The sequence below is a fragment of the Rhipicephalus sanguineus genome, chromosome 8 (assembly GCF_013339695.2).
Source record: "Rhipicephalus sanguineus isolate Rsan-2018 chromosome 8, BIME_Rsan_1.4, whole genome shotgun sequence".
In the NCBI taxonomy this organism is placed as follows: Eukaryota; Metazoa; Arthropoda; class Arachnida; order Ixodida; family Ixodidae; genus Rhipicephalus; species Rhipicephalus sanguineus.
The window spans coordinates 6,045,751-6,064,420 of NC_051183.1; the positions used below are offsets into that span (position 1 = coordinate 6,045,751).

The 18,670-nt window shown below is 48.7% G+C and overlaps 1 protein-coding gene across 2 annotated transcripts in view; it reads left to right on the forward strand.

Moving 5' to 3' along the window:
* The window catches only part of LOC119401262 (isobutyryl-CoA dehydrogenase, mitochondrial), an 88,427-nt gene that overhangs the window by 60,539 nt on the left and 9,218 nt on the right, over positions 1–18,670 (forward strand). For both annotated transcript variants that reach the window (XM_037667943.2, XM_037667944.2), the window contains 4 exons: positions 3,239–3,348; positions 10,108–10,458; positions 12,105–12,202; positions 15,914–16,066. In XM_037667943.2, coding sequence (XP_037523871.1) covers positions 3,239–3,348; positions 10,108–10,458; positions 12,105–12,202; positions 15,914–16,066 — 712 coding nt within the window. The remainder of the gene's footprint in view (positions 1–3,238; positions 3,349–10,107; positions 10,459–12,104; positions 12,203–15,913; positions 16,067–18,670) is intronic.

Consider the following 18,670-nt stretch of genomic DNA (forward strand, 5'->3'; position numbering starts at 1 on the left):
CATCTGTGCCACCAGGCTCGAAAAAACAAAAAAGAACGCGCAGTTGCAACGACCGTCCCATTCGGCGCGTTTCCAATACAAGTTTAATTTCGTCAACGCTTTAACACACCGTGAGATGGCGGTTTTAGCGCAAGCCTCGCTCATAGCATCCATCCATATCGACTAATAGCTCTCCGATGCTCACCTGGCTGTCGCACCGCGTTCCTTGCTCGCCCTGTGAGAAGTAACGACCAGGCTAGAGGGAAGACACAACGCGCCTAGCGTTTCTCTTCGCATTTCACGACGCTTTGTAGGAGTGCTTATCGAGCATTAGTGTTTATTATGTGCTTGTTGATGGCATCTTTGCGCGGGATTCATCATTTGCGGAGTTCACGTATATGTTAAGAACTTCAGCTACCGCAAGGGTTAAATCATGATCATGGGCGCTTGTCGTCGGTACGGAGATGTGCCACTAGGCGTCAACGTGAGTGCGATGCGTCCACATCAAGCGGTGCTATATCTGCCAAACAACAGTAGACATTGTACAAGCTCTCATATACCAATGCACTATAAACAATAAACTATTTCTGTGACGACACGTTTCACTTTCGTGTTAAACCGATTCCTATGACGGAGGGATCAACCAACCATCTTTTTTCTCATTTTATTAAATGCGACGCATTTCTTAGCGAACCTCAGGCAATTTGGCCGTTTCTATCTATCTATCTATCTATCTATCTATCTATCTATCTATCTATCTATCTATCTATCTATCTATCTATCTATCTATCTATCTATCTATCTATCTATCTATCTATCTATCTATCTATCTATCTATCTATCTATCTATCTATCTATCTATCTATCTATCTATCTATCTATCTATCTATCTATCTATCTATCTATCTATCTATCTATCTATCTAGCCGCCTACGTCCGGGCTTTCTTCCGGTCGTCTCCATAGGTTGTAATATACCGAAATTGGGAGGATCAATGTATGAACAACGCGATTCACTGGTCATGACATCAATAACGCAAAATACCTGTCGCGTACGTCATGAAACCCTTTCTCTCAGTCACATGTGGCACATACCCCAATACCAGACTTCATGTTATGCGGGTATGTGCCACAGGTGATGCGGAGTCTCAATCAACACAGTAACCGCGAACATACACATTGACACGCGAAGAAAGTGATAGCCAACTTTAGCCAGTATTTAAGCAGTGTATTTCGCTCGTTGCCTTATGTCCTGTACTTTTTCGTTTGTGTCGTTTGTGTTCACTAAGCGCACCTTTGAAGATGAAGCAGTGTTCTTCAACGTGCACTGACACCGCATAGCACACGGGTCTTCATCATTTCACCTCCATCGAAATGCAACCGCCACTGCCGGGATCGAACCCGCGACCTTCGGCTCATCAATCGAGCACCGTAACCGCTACAACACCGCGGCGGACGCAATGAAATTGAGGGAGCTGAAGACAGAACAGCCCTGGAAGACGCTCGACTAACATCCACTCGTTCACGTGGTCCCCAACGTGGACCACGTGGATTGCGCAAAAACCGGGGTCAGTGCTTCCTACAACAACTCTGCCGAGCGGACCATGTCCCTCATCATTGTCGGTGACTTGAACAATGATTTATCAAAACCCAACAACGCCTGCTTCTTACACTGCATGAAAGACGGCTTGGATGTAAACAGGGCATCACAAGACCTCGTTGACAGGGCCAGGAGAGGAGGCATCATTGATCATTTCTTCGTAAGAGGCATCCGCGATTTCCACCAGCTGTACTATACATTGCACTTCACTACACTTAGACCCCTCGTAGCCGCGATCATGGACGGATTCGATAACAAGTTGTGTCCAGCTGCTGGTGAACATTGCTCACGGTGATGATGGCCTTGTTCAAGAACTGTCAAAAACCCCTTCCACACATGCACACGAGTTCGAGAAACGTGCGTGCGTTGTTCGTCACAAGCATAACAACTGAAACGCAAGTGTTACAACTGTAACTGTGAATCTAACGTACGTGCAGGGCGCCTGCGCGTGCCACTCGGCTGTGTATGTGTCTAGACAAATTTTTCTGAAGAAAGCTTAGTTGCGCGTAGCGCCTGTCCTGTGTATCTGTGTTCCTTCTTTGTCCTGTTTGAATCCGTGCTATCTAATATTGAAAAATATAAGCACTTCATATCAGCTTCCCGTGTTATATCAGCTTCCCGTTATCAGCTTCCCGTTGGTAACACCCATGATGCTGGTTGCATCGTTGCGCAACTGTAAACAACTGGTTATATAACAAATGTGTGACTCTTCCACATATATGTGTGTGTGTATACCATTTGCGCATTTCTCTAGCGTCATTCCGTTACGTTTTGCTCAATGTGAAAAATTACGCCACAGTCACTTTCCCACGCATGCTTCGCATAGCATCGATTCCGACGGTACGTGGGATCTGCCGAATTTTTTTTTTCATATCTATCAATTACGCCACCGACGGCGACGCCGCTCAACGTAGGAACGGGCGCCTGAGAGCTGCGCTGTAAAAAAATTCATCGAAAAAGCGGCAGCCGCGGAGCAAATGCCACACGAGACCGTATGCAGCATTTGATGCAGCGGAGGCATTTTTTATTTTCTTTTCGCACCAGTGAAGGGGCGAGGGTGACAGCGTGATGACAGCGTGATTTTTTTAGACGGTGCGCCCCTACCATCATTTAGCGTCTATCGCAGTCACCGATAGCCTGTTCAATCAACCTTCGTGCGTGGAGCAGCCTTTGATGATTCGTTTAACTTACATTTGAGGGCACTAAAAGAGCCACGCGTTAGGCGGCAGTCACGTGGTATCTTAGCGCAGATGAAAAAATCCGATGTTTCTGAACAACTGGTACAACTTTTGTATTGAAGATTTTTCTCCAGAGTTACTATTTGAAAGTTCATTAGGCAATCTTTGTTAATTGGAGAAGCGTGGCACCTATGTTTAATTTTTAAATACTTGGTGAAACACCCCTGCACATATATATATATATATATATATATATATATATATATATATATATATATATATATATATATATATATATATATATATATATATATATATATATATATAATTGTGTGTGTGTGTGTGTGCTTACTCCGTAAAATGAACCACACAAAGAAAAAAGCTAGCGGTATGCGTTTATGGGCCAGCTCTGCTTCGACGATAAGGAGTGACGGCACAGTGAACACTAAGCAAATGAGGCTTTGATATTCTTGTTCGTCGCAGCATGGCGTTGTGGATGATCGACCAGTACGGCACCCACGAACAGAAGCAGAGGTGGCTGCCCGACCTGTGCTCCATGGAGAAGTGCGCCTCGTACTGCCTCACCGAGCCAGGTGCGTCCCAAAATGGTTTCTTTCCAGCTTCTCCGTTTAATATTGCGATAGCAATTATATGGACACTCTCGGCTGATTTTTGCCGTCGCCGTCATGTCCCGTATACGTATGTATATATCAGTGGTGGGAATGCCTTCCAGCATTTTGGAGCAGAAATTGGAGCAGGCAAAATCTGCTTTTGGAGCAGCTACCCCTACGTTTGGAGCAGGCACGGGCTTTTCATGAAATAATCAGATGAAAACCTAGCTTTAATCATGAATGAAAATAGCGTGAAAAAATGTAGGACGATCATGAATCAGAACGTAGGATTCGTCATGAATTACAAATTAATGATGAATCATGAATTCATCATTTATCATGAATATGCGTGTGTGTATGTGTGTGTAGCGGTGTGGTGCGGTAGGGGTGAAGGAGGAAGATGAAGTGTTTAATAAACACGTTGTCATGGATCTTCGTACAACCATGTCTCCTGCGTTACACACACACACACACACATTATATATATATAAAAAAAACTAAAACGTTGTTACGACGTGTTCATCCTATGCCTACCGGTTAGTGCGTGCATTGCGTACTGCGCATAGGCGTGCGCACGTAGGTGGCCGGAGGGGGTGGGGGGCATCCGCACCCCTCCCGATCACCGAAGTGGGGCGCAAGGTCTGCCTCATACGTCTACTCAGTCAAACCTGTTCCGCCATTCTTGATAAAGCAGGGTTACGGCCACGCATATTTTTTACGATAATGGCGGCCGAAGGCCCCTGATGTTACGTTCCAAGAACTGTTTACCTCCCATCTTTACTCCCAGAAAGCCAGGGACCAAAGGCAGGCCATTGTGAGAGACACGTCATCGCTTCATTTTCATTTTTCATCCATTGTGGAACATCTCTTTAGGTCTTTAGGACTCGACCAAAGAGCTGAAGGGGGGGGGGGGGCGCTGCCATGAAACCTCTCTCCCCTCCCTAATGAGGAACCCTGCGCACGCTTATGGTACCACGTATACCTTTGCGCCATAAAAGTTTACTGCACCGCTGAACTTGCTGGCGCCACAATTTTTTCTCTCTTTTCGAGAAGTGCGGAAATCGGTCGATAAATGATTCCTACTTCCGCTCGATTGCGGCGATGCCTTTGTGGTTAAGCATAGTGAAAGGACGAATGCGAGGTGGCGGCCACCGACGAACGCGCCAGTGTGACTCGCTGACAACCTTATCGCAATAAGCACGGCCGCTGCATTAAAGTTTTATGTAGTGACCGTGCAAGAAGTATCTTCAGGTGTACATTCTCGGGCACGCGTGTCGCGTAGCGCTACTTTAAGCCTACTGCACGATTTTAACCGCCGATCGCTGCTGCTCGTTGTGCGGGATCGCGTTCAAGCGCGCGCCGCTTTGTAGAAACGAAAGCATCTCGCTGTTGCGGAGTTGAGCGTTGCGAGCCGTGCATCTGGAAATCACGCTGCGTTGGCGCTATTACGATAAACGCATGCGTACGGCACAGCAAGCGTAGCGCTGTGGTAACCATACTGCGCGCTTTATTTGCGCTAAGTCTAGTATTGCGCTAAGTGTTATTTTGCGCTAAGTTTAATAATGGAACCCAAACGCGTCTCCATCCGCTGCCAGGACCGCTAGAGCATTGAGGAGTTCGCATCAGTGCGCATCGCTTGCAAAAAGTTAACGTACGTACGCTGGAGTTACAGCGTTGCCACTGATATTGAGTGGGACTGCATCGGCTGTCACAACGGCTGGGGCGCAAATGCAGCAGCGCAAGCGTAAAAGATGGCGACCATGACGTATTACCGCTCACGAAACGCGCTGTCCGCGAAACATTAGTTTCGATTGCAAAACCACGTTGTAGCGCAGTAATGGCGCAAATTAGGCAAAAAAAGACCCTTTTGGAGCAGTATGGAGCAGCAATCTCCAGTTGGCGCAGATTGGCGCAATTTGCGCAGTTTTTCCACCACTGATATATGCACAAAAGCCACAAAGAAAAAGAATTCAGAAAGATTTTTTCCTAACCGCGGAATCGAACGGGCGACCTCTCGCTCCACAGCGCGCGGCGTTAGACGGCTGGGCTATGAGGTATACGTCCTTCAGCATGCTAACGGCGAGCGATTTATATACACCATTTACTTCAGCGTGCTTTCTTGGTCACAAGCAAGATGGAGCAAAGGGCGTGAGGGGGGCGCTTTAAAGGGACACTAAAGGCAAATAAAAATTTATGTCAGAGTGAAAGATCAATGTATGACAACGTCTAAAACATCAATACTATCAACATCAGTGCTCTACTTACCGAGAAAATAAGCTGAATGTATCACACGATGGGTGCCACGAGCGGGACATTTTGGAAATAATCCCGATGACGTGACAGAGTCGGACTAAAATTAATCACTCGTAATCAAACTAGCTGCAATAAAAAAAGAACATTCCGCGCATCAAGAGACGTAATAAAATGCTGCTTGTTCGTTTCTGTTTGATTCATGGAAAAAAGAACCTCTTCGGCGTTGCAATGGGGAACGGCGCGCGTGGTTCAAAGGTTCCGTTTTCACCGAACTGAGCTTCGCCCGACGCCCTGCTACGCTCACGCGGTCGCGTCTCAGTGGTAGTTTAGGTAATGCGCACTGCCGCGTGTGTTTTGTGCGCTCGTGAATGTCGCTCTGACAAAGTTCGACAAAATGCCGCATGCATGTGATGTTGCCGGATGCCCGAATGGTGCACGCCGCTAGTGCACTCCGCCGCGCAGTAAAGGCGGGCAACGTTGGGCACGGCAACAGTGACGTCAGAAAGGCCGCTTTTAGGCGGGTGATCTGAAGTAGAGCACTGCACGGGCCCGAGCCGGCCCGAAAGCCCGGCCCGGCCCGCGGGCCGGGCCGGGCTGTCCGAAGCGTTTTCCGGTGGGCCCGGGCTGGGCTCAGGCTTGAAAGTGCGGGCCCGGGCCGGGCCCGGGCTTGAAGCTGTGGGCCTGGGCCGGGCCCGGGCTTGAGGCTGCGGGCCGGGCCGGACTCGGACCCGCTCATTAAAAGGCGTAAGTCGGGCTTTCGAGCACACGCGAACGTTATGCACAGCATGCATGGTCTAAGGTATACTGTGCCAAGCTGAAGTGACACGTGCAAAGAGCTGGCTCTTAGTAAAGCTAGTAAAGCTTAGCAATAAAAATAGAAAAACAGTTGAAGTGCTTTTTTTTTTTCACCAGTATAGATATAGATTGGCACTGTATATTTTCACTAACGTTTCGTCTGTGGGACCAGACTTTTTCAAAGTAACAAGTACATCGTGGTGGGTTTCCTTATAAACACGCCAGATCACGTATATATATATATATATATATATATATATATATATATATATATATATATATATATATATATATATATATATATATATATATATATATATATATATATATATTAACAGCACTAACATCGGAGGAATAAAGATTTCGGTATTTTATGCGATTGACACATACGGTACATTTCATTTATATTCCTTGGTATTACGTGCCAAAACCACGATATGATTACGAGGCACGTCGTAGTGGCACCGGATCAATTTCGACCACCTCGAGTTCTCTAACGTGCTATATAAGGCCTCGTGCACTGCTGTTTCAAGCCGAGGTGACAGCGCCCCCTCCCGTACGCAGCGGAAAAGTTAGGATGGGAGCCGGTTGCCCGGGGGCGCGCCGGGACGGTAAGCGGGTCGCTGAAGTCCGGCATTTTCTCTTACTGCTGCGTGCATGGCTGTCACAACAGCTGCAGGAACACCGTTGGCAAACGACCGCCTGTAGAATTCTGCCGGTTCCCACAGAAATTACACGAAAATAAAGAAGTTAACTTTCCACTAGAGCTGAGCGGCGTGTAAACAACTCGTCGAACTTCGTCCATAAATGATCCCACTTTCATTCAACTGTTATTATTTGTTTGATTTGTGTACACAGACATAGCAGGACAGAGAGAAATAAAGAAGGAGCAGGCTGCATGCCGTCTAGAGAAAGCCAGCGTATTTCGCTCTGACGCGTGATCTAGTCGTGTCTGCCCGAACGGCGAGCACTGGCAGTCAGTGCGGAAACAGACACGCATTTGCAACGTCCCTGAAGAGAAACAAAAAAATAATAATAAGCTCACCGCCACTCGTACGTCGTAGTCCACGATTTTCATTTGCACTATATGCGCTCCTTGACGATGTGGGAAGTCTCCGTCGCGTTCAGGAATTTCTTCTTTCATGCCGCACAACTTATCCCACTCGCGTACAACTTCGAGCAAAGCGACAAACAACTCATTGAAGCACCTGTCCATATCTTCAATCCTACGACAACCGCAGAACAAACAACACACGATGGTTGCTTCTCGCAGTCATGCTCACGCGAGAGCCGTCGACGCGCTCTTCTAGCAGACGACACCCAACAAGAGATTCATGGGCGCTTCGCACGGCCCGAAATGGTGTGTGTGGTCCGATGGGCTCCTAGTGCGGTTTCAAAGGGACGTAGCAGCACTAATTGTTTCTCGTTACTGCTGCACGCAGCTGCGTTTTTTTTTCTCTCTGCGGAAGGGTGCGCTCATAGCTTGGTTTTCAGCAGTAAGCGGGATGAAGACGTCTCTTGCCTTTCTCGGGTGACACCAACTCGCTGAACGGGTACGTTCAGCGAGTTGGTGCATATAAATATTTGTGGCGTAACTCAGGACGAGGGAGATAAACGAGAGATCCTATCCTTTGTCCTGTCGTTTTTCTTCCTCGTTCTCAGTAGGGCCACACATGTTCGTTTAAAAAAAGGGGGGGGGGGGGGGTGAGGGGACTTAGTTGAATGCCGTCCAGAGTCGCGGAGAGGCCGGCTTTAAGAAAGTGGTTTTTTGGACTAGATGATTGAAGCGCTAGCAGTCACAACGGGACGTCCGTGTCCGCTAGCGCTTCCACCATCGCGCCGGGACGCCCCGTTGTGTCTTTCTCGTCCGTGCCTGCTAGCGCTATGATATCTTTTGACAGGCTGCCTTTCCACGGATACGTGAAACACAAGTCAGCGTGAGTCAGCACGGTGTACTTATGCACAAAAAGGCGAACAAAGATTGCTGTTTTAAAAGAAACGCTGCCGCCGCAACCGCCACTGCCGCGCTGAAACATGTAAGCGCGCACGGGCGCGCACGTATTCTCCCAACCTAAGAGTGCACCGCTCGCCCAACAGAGGGCCGGAGCAGTGGCGCCACCATACCAGGTCTCTAGAGTGTTCTTGCATTTCACCCCCATCAAAATGCGCCCGTCGTGGCCGCGGGAATCGCACCCGTGTCCTAGGACTTAACAGCGAAACAGCTTAACCGCTGAGCTACCACCGCGGGCAAAGCAACATTTCGATGCATGTACACACCGAATTTTCCGTCCGATCGCCCGCTACAAAGCGCACGGCGTCATTAATAATCATCATCAACAACTAATATCCTCTAGCGGGCCCGGGTCGGACCTGGTCATGAACAAGCGCGCCCTGGATTAGTTTAGTAATGAACGCCGGGCCCAGGCCGGGCCCGGGCGTGGAACGACGGGCCTGGGCCGGGCTCGGGCGTGGAATGACGGGCCCGGGCCGGGCTCGGGCTGGGTTCGGTCATGTAGGCCCGGGCCCGGGCCGGGCCCGCGCTTGGAACCACGGGCCCGGGCTGGGCTCGGGCTTCATAAAGCGGGCCCGGGCCGGGCCCGGGCCGTAAAATCCGGCCCGTGCAGTGCTCTAATCTGAAGTGCGCTAACGCGATGCGGACTACTAAAACGTGATTTTATTTCAAAATAAGCGCTTCCTTGCCACAAAAGTAGCACTAGGAGGTTTTTGGACCGCTATTTCAACAATCAACGTCGACTTAATATTTGCCTTTAGTGTCCCTTTAAAGGTCGTCGCTCTGCTCGTTGCGATGCACGCGTGCCTCCTGCCACGCCAGGTGCACTTTGCCCTACAGGGCATGGTCGCCTGCGCGCGCACTTATCTTGTTAGGGGGTGGATTGCATATCTTGTGCTTTCACCGCGATGTCCGCGCTGATGTTAGAGCGTACGAAGATCACTTCGCTCGCTGCAGCGACCGCGTTTGCGAAAGGAGCGCGCTGTTCAAACAGAAAGAAGTAAAAACTGTGACAGTTAGTTCGCACTCGTCCTGTGTGTGTACCTGTTCGCTCGTTTCGTGCGTCCTGCTTTATGTTTGAGCAGTGCGCTTCAAGTGTCGAGCAGCTGTGACACTTGATAGTTCGCGCGCGTCCGGTGTGTGTTCTTTTCGTGCGTCCTTTGCGCTTGAGCGACGCGCTCGAAATTTCGAGCTGCTGTTTTCCGTTCTTCGCGTTACATTCAAATTTGTTGCTATCGCATTCATTGCTTCGTCGTTGCGGCGAAACTGTGACTTTTTTCAAGCGAGAATTCAATCGAGTGATTTTTTCCTAAGTCGTTTCGCGGGTACAGTCATTTACCTTTTAAAAAATATTTTGCGCTCACCGCTCGTGCTGGAATATTGTAGAAAGGCCCACCTCCCGGCGTGACTTCTTACTTGCCTAGAAAAAACTGGGAATTTGTCTTCGTCTGTACCACTGAAACACCAACCAACCACTTTCTAGAAACAGATATCGAAGGCCGCAATTCAGTGCACAGGCGTGCGGAAAAAAAAAAAACAGTGACACAATTTAAACTGACCCGCTTACGTAGCCGTCCGCATGTACCACCACGATAGACACACTGCGTTTGGCTGGGCAATGCTTCTTTCATTCGCGTCAGATGTCGTAATTTATGGGCAGCTGCACGAGTATTGAATCGCAGGTAGCGGCAGCGACGCGGCGTCCATCAGCACGACGGCGAAACGCGACGGTGACGACTACATCCTGAACGGCACCAAGGCGTTCATCAGTGGCTCGGGCGCCAGCGAAGTGTACGTGGTGATGTGCCGCACCGGTGGACCGGGACCCAAGGGCATCTCCACAGTGGTGGTGGAGAAAGGCACTCCCGGTCTGAGCTTCGGCAAGAAGGAGAAGAAGCTCGGCTGGAACTCGCAGCCGACGCGCATGGTCATCTTCGAGGACTGCCGCGTGCCCGTCTCTCACCGGCTCGGCGAAGAAGGCCAAGGGTTCACCATCGCCATGGAAGGTCTCAACGGAGGCCGCATCAACATCGGTGAGGCCAGCTACTTTGCTGTACAAACATGCGAGATGAAAAAATCCGTAAACAGGGGGTGGGTGCTCGAGCCAACGTTTCGACAAACTTGTCTTCTTCAAGGCTGGAACTGATTTTGCGAGATGACGCTCGAGCGGAGGGCAGGGATCTCGCCTGCACTTCTTTGCGCCCTTCACTTTTCTTCCTTTCTTTTTTTTCACAGTTTTGAACAACTTCAATAAATGACAATTCTGCTTCTCTTATCGACGTGAGTTGGCGTCACGTCGCACAGAGGCGTTCCATCACTCGGACGGGCTATCTACTCGACTGTCTACAATGCCGTCCAGAATGACGAGGTAGCGACGCAGAAAGCTCCCGTTTATCGTGCTTGTTTACGGTGCCACAATATCCACGGCGACGTGTTTTGTCGTTACAGCGAAAGCTGTTACCAGATCACAACAGAGGCCGATTTTGGAGGCGTCCGCCGCCGGTGTCCGTAACCGATATCGCGCACAATAAGATAAAAATATCCACGATCGAGCGGGATTTGAACCGAGGCCCTATGCGTGGCGGTCGAGCCACAGAGCCACCTTTGATGAAGCGACGATGTCATGCAATGGCGTCATGAGATGACGTAATGTTGACGTCGCAAATTTCAGTGATCTGCGACCACAATAGGTCATTGATGACGCTTCATCCAAGGGGGGCCGATCCCGGGGGTAATGCAGCGACGGCTGAGGTGCAGAATTAAAGCTTCGGGGTAAATGCAATCGACTGAGAACTTCAAAGGTAACTCCTCGAGTACCTCCTCTTCTCCCCTCAGCGTTAGCTAAAGGAAGCTGTTCAAGGCGGCCGGCAAAGCTATCATCATCATGAACACGGGTACGTGCCGCAGAATTTGGGCAAATCCCACCACTCACCGCTACAGCGTGGCCTGTAACAACCATATGATGGGTGAGGGAACGATTACAGAGATAAAGAAAGAAAGAAAGAAAGAAAGGTTCTTCACGAGGCGGGATTCGAACCCGCGTACCCTCGATCCGAAGGCGAGCGTGCTAACCACTTGGTTATCCATGCACGCTAGCAGAGCATAGCATAGCCTTGTGTAGTATAGTGTAGCCAGGGGATGGGAAATTGAAGTGAGCGTAAGGAGGAAAGATGTGATGGTGAGGAGGAGGGGAGAGAGTAAAGCGTAGCACAGAAAGAGAGTGAAAGAATTAGAGTGAGGGATCGAGAGAGAAAATGATAGGAAGGAGGAGGAGTAAAGAGAGAGAGAAAGGGATGAAAGAAAGAGCAGGAAAGACAAAGAAATTGAGAGAGATATAGATAGAAATAAACAGAGGAAAAAAACGTAGAGAAAACAGAGAGAAGAAATAGAGGAAGAAAGAAAGAGAAAATTTGCAGAACTTGGGAAAAGAGTAAAAACCAGGAGTATACATAATCTTCACTGCGTTTCCAGTGCAAGCTACGCTAGTTTCTTCTCTCCTGTGGCATTGCGGCAAATATGACATCTTCTCATTTGGACTTCTCAGCATCAGTCGTTCTGCGAGTTCCATACGTGAAGCGCGATACACATTTAGACCTGCGAACTGTGTCACTCCGAGCACTGCTCAATTCACTGGTCACAGCAGTCGGCCACATTCGAGTGATTAGTTCCTCTGTTGCAGCCTCTTGTTCAATGGGAGCCGCCGCTGCAAGCATCGACATCGTCACTGAGCACATGAAGGTTCGGAAGCAGTTTGGAAAGCCTCTGGCGTCCTATCAGGTACGCTCCACACATAATGAGATGCATATTTTAATTAGCGAATCAGGTATGCCGTCATTATATTCGCTTAAAGGGGCGCTAAAGAGAAAAACGATTTTCCTCGTATTAGTAAATTAAAATTTCACAATACCGAAAACACTGCACTTACCGCGAGAATGCGCTTAGTAAGCGAGAAAATCCGTAAATAGAAAAATCACAGTTTCACCGCAATGGCGAAGCAATGAATACGATACGGCACGTAGAAGGGTACACGAGCCGTCGACTAATATGCCTCCCGAGATAGCGCGCCCTTATAATCAAAATTCACAGTTGCTACTCAAGCGACACATCCCCCCCCCCCCCCCCGGTGTTTCTTCATGATCCTTCAAAACGGGCGGGACGTTTCCTTTCTCGACGGCAGGCCTCGCACACGGGATAATGTTATCGCATGCGCCCTCCGTGCGACGGAGATGGGCCCAGTGGCGTAGCCAGGGGGTGACACACCGGGCCCGTGCCCCCCCACCTCCGAAATTTTTCTCCATGGGATACAGAGCACAAAATGACACTCGACCACACTTATCTGAACACCCCATGTCGGCTCAAGGAGGTGCACCCCACCCCCCCCCCCCCGGAAAAAAATTTCTGCCTACGCCACTGGATAGGTCAGCGCGTTTCATTTCTGCTTCAGCCGCATTTGTCACCCCCGCTCGCGCGCTTTTACCCGCGGGTAGAACATACAATGGCCGGGGGGATGTTATCAATTTGGACTTTACGCGGAACATGACGGCGACGGCGACCGCAAAAACTCGTCGAGAGTGTCAATACAACTGAAAAAAATGGCTGGCTCTTCCGTAACCGAGGGTAGATGCAAGCATGAAATTGCTACCGGCAAAGCAGATTGGTTGGAGATGGTACTAGCCACAATCTCCACGCATCGCGGTGCGCCGCACGCAGCGTGTAGCCATCTCTCGAAGGAGTAGGCATGGCGCTAGCGTAGGCATGGCGCTAGCGCTTAAAATCGCAAGTGAAACGTCAGCGTACTACAAATTACACCTTCAGTGATCTTGTCAACAGACATTACGAAGAACGCGTAAGCAAAGCTTCTGCAACCTGCGTGGGCAGTGACTAGCGCGTCTAATGCGGTCCTGTACAAAGCGTTCGCGGATGTCATGTCTGGCTCGCGCGACGGTGCCCGGATGATCTCGTTATGTGCCCAGGCGTTTGGCTCAAGGTCATTTGTAGATTGGTGGCAACGGGAGCTAAAAGCATTTCGTGCTTAGTACAGGTGGCGCCACCGCCTTGAAGTTCTCGCACCAGCTCGTCGTGATGTCATAGATCTTGACGACGTCTGCTAAAGTCTACGTACTTGCTTACAGGTGAAAATTATTTACGTTGTATTTTAAGGGACACGATGTCTAAACATAGCAAGCTTCAGAAAATTTGGCCACAATGCGCAACAGAACTCTGAAATTCGTGACGTCGCATCGACGTTCACGTGCTGAAGTTTCAGTGCGAAATTCAAACATGAAACTTCGATCCTCATTTCCTCTTATAATAATTGTCCTACGACGGCGAAGCTAATGAGTTCTGAAAGAATAATTTATCTGTATAAACTGATTTAATGTTTCGCATTTAAGGTGCACGCACATTTTCCATTTCATCCTTGTAAAAATGCCGGAAGGCGCACCCTCGCGTGCGTAGCCAGCAACGCAACACAAATCGTGTTCTTGGTGCCAACGTAATGCCTAATTCTGATTAGTGCAGCAGCTGCCGACGATACGCGCGAGACGAGACACGAGATACGTGCAGTTGACGAGACACGTGAGTTCTTTATGGAAGTTCGGCGCTCGGACTGAAGCTTTGGTTTTGCACTCTTACAAGTGATCTATGCAGCCCTGCATGCTACACGAAGTTTGTCCCATATCCACAGACGTGTGCGCCGGGTTCCCCTTTAGTGGGGGGGGGGGGGGGGGGGTCGAAGGTTCATCTCCCTATTGAGTCAATGTATGGGGCAGACTTTGCGCCCCCTTTGCGCCCCCCTCTTCTTATGTGAATAGGGGGCGCACGCCTGTGCCCATATCTCATTGATAATGTCAAACAGCAGTTCGTGTTGTTTTTGCAGTAGGTTACGAAGCATGCACTATGTGATTTTATCTGGCCCAGAGGCCACATCATTGCGCGTTCCCTTAGCGAAAAAAAAATCATATTCGCAGCTCTGAGGAAACCGCCGCTGTAGCTTAGTAGGTTGTGTCGAGCTGCAAAGCTCGAGGTCGCGGGTTAGATTCTCAATATTTCTATGGGGGGGGGGGGGGGGGGGGCGAGATGCAGTAACAACGGTGTGCTTATTTAGGTTCAATAACCTTAGGTGGTCAAGATTAATCCCCACTCCGGCATGCATCGCCATCAAATTGCTTCATTAAAGGAATTTATTGCCTCACGAATCGACCGCCGCAATCTTTTTTTTTTTTTTTAAGAATCCTTCAGTTACGAGTGGAGTCATTTGTCCCACGCTTTCCTCTCCTTTCGTACCAGTGGGCGCGCTGAAAGCTACGCAGTGGGGACAAGGGGGCAAGAAGCTAATCCCTTCGTCAGCGCGCGTCATGACCTTGAGTATATCTGAGCTATCCTTTCTTAATGGACAGCTTACGTGATGACATGTTTGACGTCACTCTTTCACGCATCTGCGCATGCTCGGAAGTTTTCTTGATTTACTGCCTTTGCAGTCAATAAACTGTTGGTAGCTTGGCGCTCCTCTCTCTCTTTTCCCTGTCCTAACTTCACGTTTCAAGCATAGCGCCAGAAATAACATGTTTAGCAAACTTAGGCACCAACTCGCCCAGCAACGAGTTCTTCTAGAGTACCTTGAGCACTTTCTTTTCTTTCTTTTTTCTTCGCACGTGTGCGCAGGGATCCCCATCAGGGAGGGGCGAAAGTTCATTGCAGCCCCCCCCCCTCACTAACTCAAAGTATGAGCCAGACTTCGCCCTCCCCCTGTGCACATGCCTATGCGTGTGGCTTACTTCCAGTGTGACCGCGAGCGCGCGGGCACGTCGCGGCATCCCGCGGTAACTATGCAGCTCTCGATGCTCAAATCAGCCAATGGCCGTGGACTTGGTGTCTATCGCGCGGTCATTTGGGTTTATGACATCATTTGTCGAGAAATGAGCGAGCGATTTCTAGCTGACTTTGATATTTCATTTTAAACTCCAGGGCGCGCTAATGTTTGGCTCACATGCTCTCAGGAACTTCGACTACCTGCGGCAGCGTTTTCTAAGCATGCTGAAAAAGTGTTCAATTTGGTCAAACTTAGGACGGGGCACGAAGCGAAACAAACAACTAACAACAACCTCTCATCCTACACCCCTAGGGGCTACCAATGGAACAACTAAAAGCCATGAATAACGGCACGCTAAGGGGTCAACAATGAAACAGCTATAAAAGCCATCAAAAGATACACGTAACAGGCCATGAAAAAACCATGCAAAAAATGCACGATGTGCTGCGCTGAGATTGTTAAAAAGGCTGAATTTCATTCTTCAATAAACCCAGTTATTAGACTGCGCTCGTTTGGCTCACTTTTTTCTTCGTGTCCCGTCCCACTGCACAGTTTGACCATAATTAATCCTTACCAACTTGCCCAACTTTCTACGGTAAAAAGTTTTGCAGGGCTCCTTTAAAACGGCGCAAATCGTTTGTTGAACGATTCAGTAGGTTTACTATAATTGTATGCAGCACAGCCAGTTCTGCCTGGCGAGGATGGCTACGAAACTTCAGTCTGCACGGCTGATGGTGCGCAAAGCGGCCGAGGCCATCGACCAGGACCGACCTGAGAAGGTCACCATGAGCGCCATGGCCAAGCTGCACGGCACTGAAGAAAGCTTCAAGGTGACTATACCGGCTATAAAAGAAAGCTTCTTTTCTTGCGCGCGTTTTGAGCCTACAAATCGGTCGTCTTCCGAGTCGACCGAGCGGGTCATACGAAACTGCACTCTCTGGAAGGACAGTCGAAACACATCAGAAACTGCTTGTCAAATACCTCATTAAACGCGAAATGGTGGCAAAAGACGTCATGCTGCTTGCTAAAGAGAGCAAACATAAGGTAACTTTTGCAAATATGACATTTTCAATTTTCTTCGTCAGAGCTCCTTAATGTGGCTACGAAAGCATTCACTGAGAAATATATAACTTATAGCTGATGCTTGGTGAACAAAACAAAAATTAATCCACGATGCGCATAGAAGGAAATGGCTCCATTATCAGAAAAATGTGTGCCTTGGATAACTGAAATCGAGAATTTGACGAAATCTCTTCTGGTAGGGACGTAATGGCATGGTAGAAATAAGAACACTGAACGCCGACCAAAAAGGGTTTGTTTAAAATATAATAACGTTTCATTGGTCAGGTTGATGACTCCGAGCGAGACGAGGCCCGTGCTATCAGCATTCTCGCCAAACTCCCGCGTTAACAGCACTCCACCACCCGAGCAGCAAAACGTGACTGTTGGCAGGAATCACGATATCAACAGGCGAATGCCACAGTTATTATATGAACACCAGCGACTAGGATGTCGGACCTCGTGTCAAGATAGCAGCACGTATACGCCGTCCTCTCAAGGCGGAGCGGCAATTGGCGAGACTTGGTTATTCACCAATGCTATTCACCGCGTGTTTACAGGAGGTTTTCAGGGCCCTAGATTGGGAAAAATTAGGGATAAAAGTTAATGGAGAGTATCTCAGTAACCTGCGATTCGCTGATGACATTGCATTGATGAGTAACGCGGGAGACGAATTACAGCTCATGATTACTGAACTGGATACGGAAAGTAGAAGAGTAGGTCTGAAAATTAATATGCCTAAAACTAAAGTAATGTGGAACAATCTTGGCAGAGAACAGCGCTTCGCGATAGGTGGCGAGACGCTGGAAGTTGTAAAGGAGTACGTCTACTTAGGACAGGTAGTAACCGCGGAGCCGAACCATGAGAGTGAAATAACTAGAAGAATAAGGATGTGATGGGGCTCATTCGGCAAGCATTATCAAATCGTGAATGGTAGTCTACCACTATCCCTGAAGAGGAAGGTATATAACAGCTGCATCTTACCGGTACTTACCTACGGAGCAGAAACCTGGAGACTTACAAAGAGGGTTCAACTTAAATTGAGGACGACGCAGAGAGCGATGAAAAGGAAAATGATAGGTGTAACCTTAAGAGACAGGAAGAGAGCAGAGTGGGTCAGGGAACAAACGGGGGTTAAGGATATCATAGTTGAAATTAAGAAGAAGAAATGGATATGGGCCGGCCACGTAGCACGTCGGCAGGATAACCGGTGGTCATTAAGGGTAACTGACTGGATTCCAAGAGAGGGTAAACGCGTGAGGGGAAGACAGAAAATTAGGTGGGTTGATGAGATTAAGAAGTTTGTAGGTATAACGTGGCAACAGAAAGCACATGACCGGGTTGATTGGCGGAACATGGGAGAGGCCTTTGCCCTGCAGTGGGCGTAGACAGGCTGATGATGATGATGATGATGATGATGATGGTTTCCCGCTTCGCAACACAAAAGTCACTTTATTTTTCGCTTCTTTGCCACAACGGCTCCGCTCGGGCACTTCCCCAAAATCCGTAAATGTGGAATACGACCCATTGTGGATTTCGAGTTACCTTCACTGCTGGTTGTAAGTGACCCCACGTTCATTCGCAGGGCTTCGTTGACAAGGTATATATGATGACGGTGTCTTTTGACGTGGTTTCTCTTTTAGGGGCAAAGCTCCTTAAAGCGGCACCCGTTCGTCCCTCGTAGTCGTAGTGCGTAACCAGTCGTAACGCTAGTACCAGATCTTGACCTCCAAGGTGGTGCCGGTGGGAGATTTTTCCTGTGCGTTGTTGAACAATAAAAAATTCGCAGCGTGCGCGTTAAAAAGCCGAATTCTTCTGTCTCTCATTCCCCATTAGCAGCCATTGGCATGTTCCAGTAGGAAACGTTACTAGAAGTAGAAGTGTAAGTGTTAGCTAAAAGCCGACTTCTTCTGTCTCTCATTCCCATTAGCAGCCATTGTTTACCTCCAAGGTAGTGCCTGGTGAGATTTCTCCTGTGCGTGATTAAACAATAAAAATTTTGTTCAAAACGCCGTTGATTGATGAAATAAACCAACGAAAGACGCCAGATGTTTTGTAAAAGCAAAATGAAAGAACGCCAGATGTTTCTAAAGCAAAACGAAAAGACGCCAGCTGCTTAACGAAAGACGCCAGATGTTTTCTAAAGCAATGGTTTTCTAAACAATGAAAATTCACAGCGTACATGTAAAATTAAAGTGAGCTGCAAGTCGTCATAACTCTCATCGAACCTTTAGTATAAACGCGCCCGATCTCACGTCGGTGATGATGTACTGGGCAGAATTCACGGAAGATTCACGGTTTACCGATGAACCTCCGCAGCTTCGCCCACTCATCATCATTCACTCCGTGGATATGCTGTGATTTTTTTACTTGTG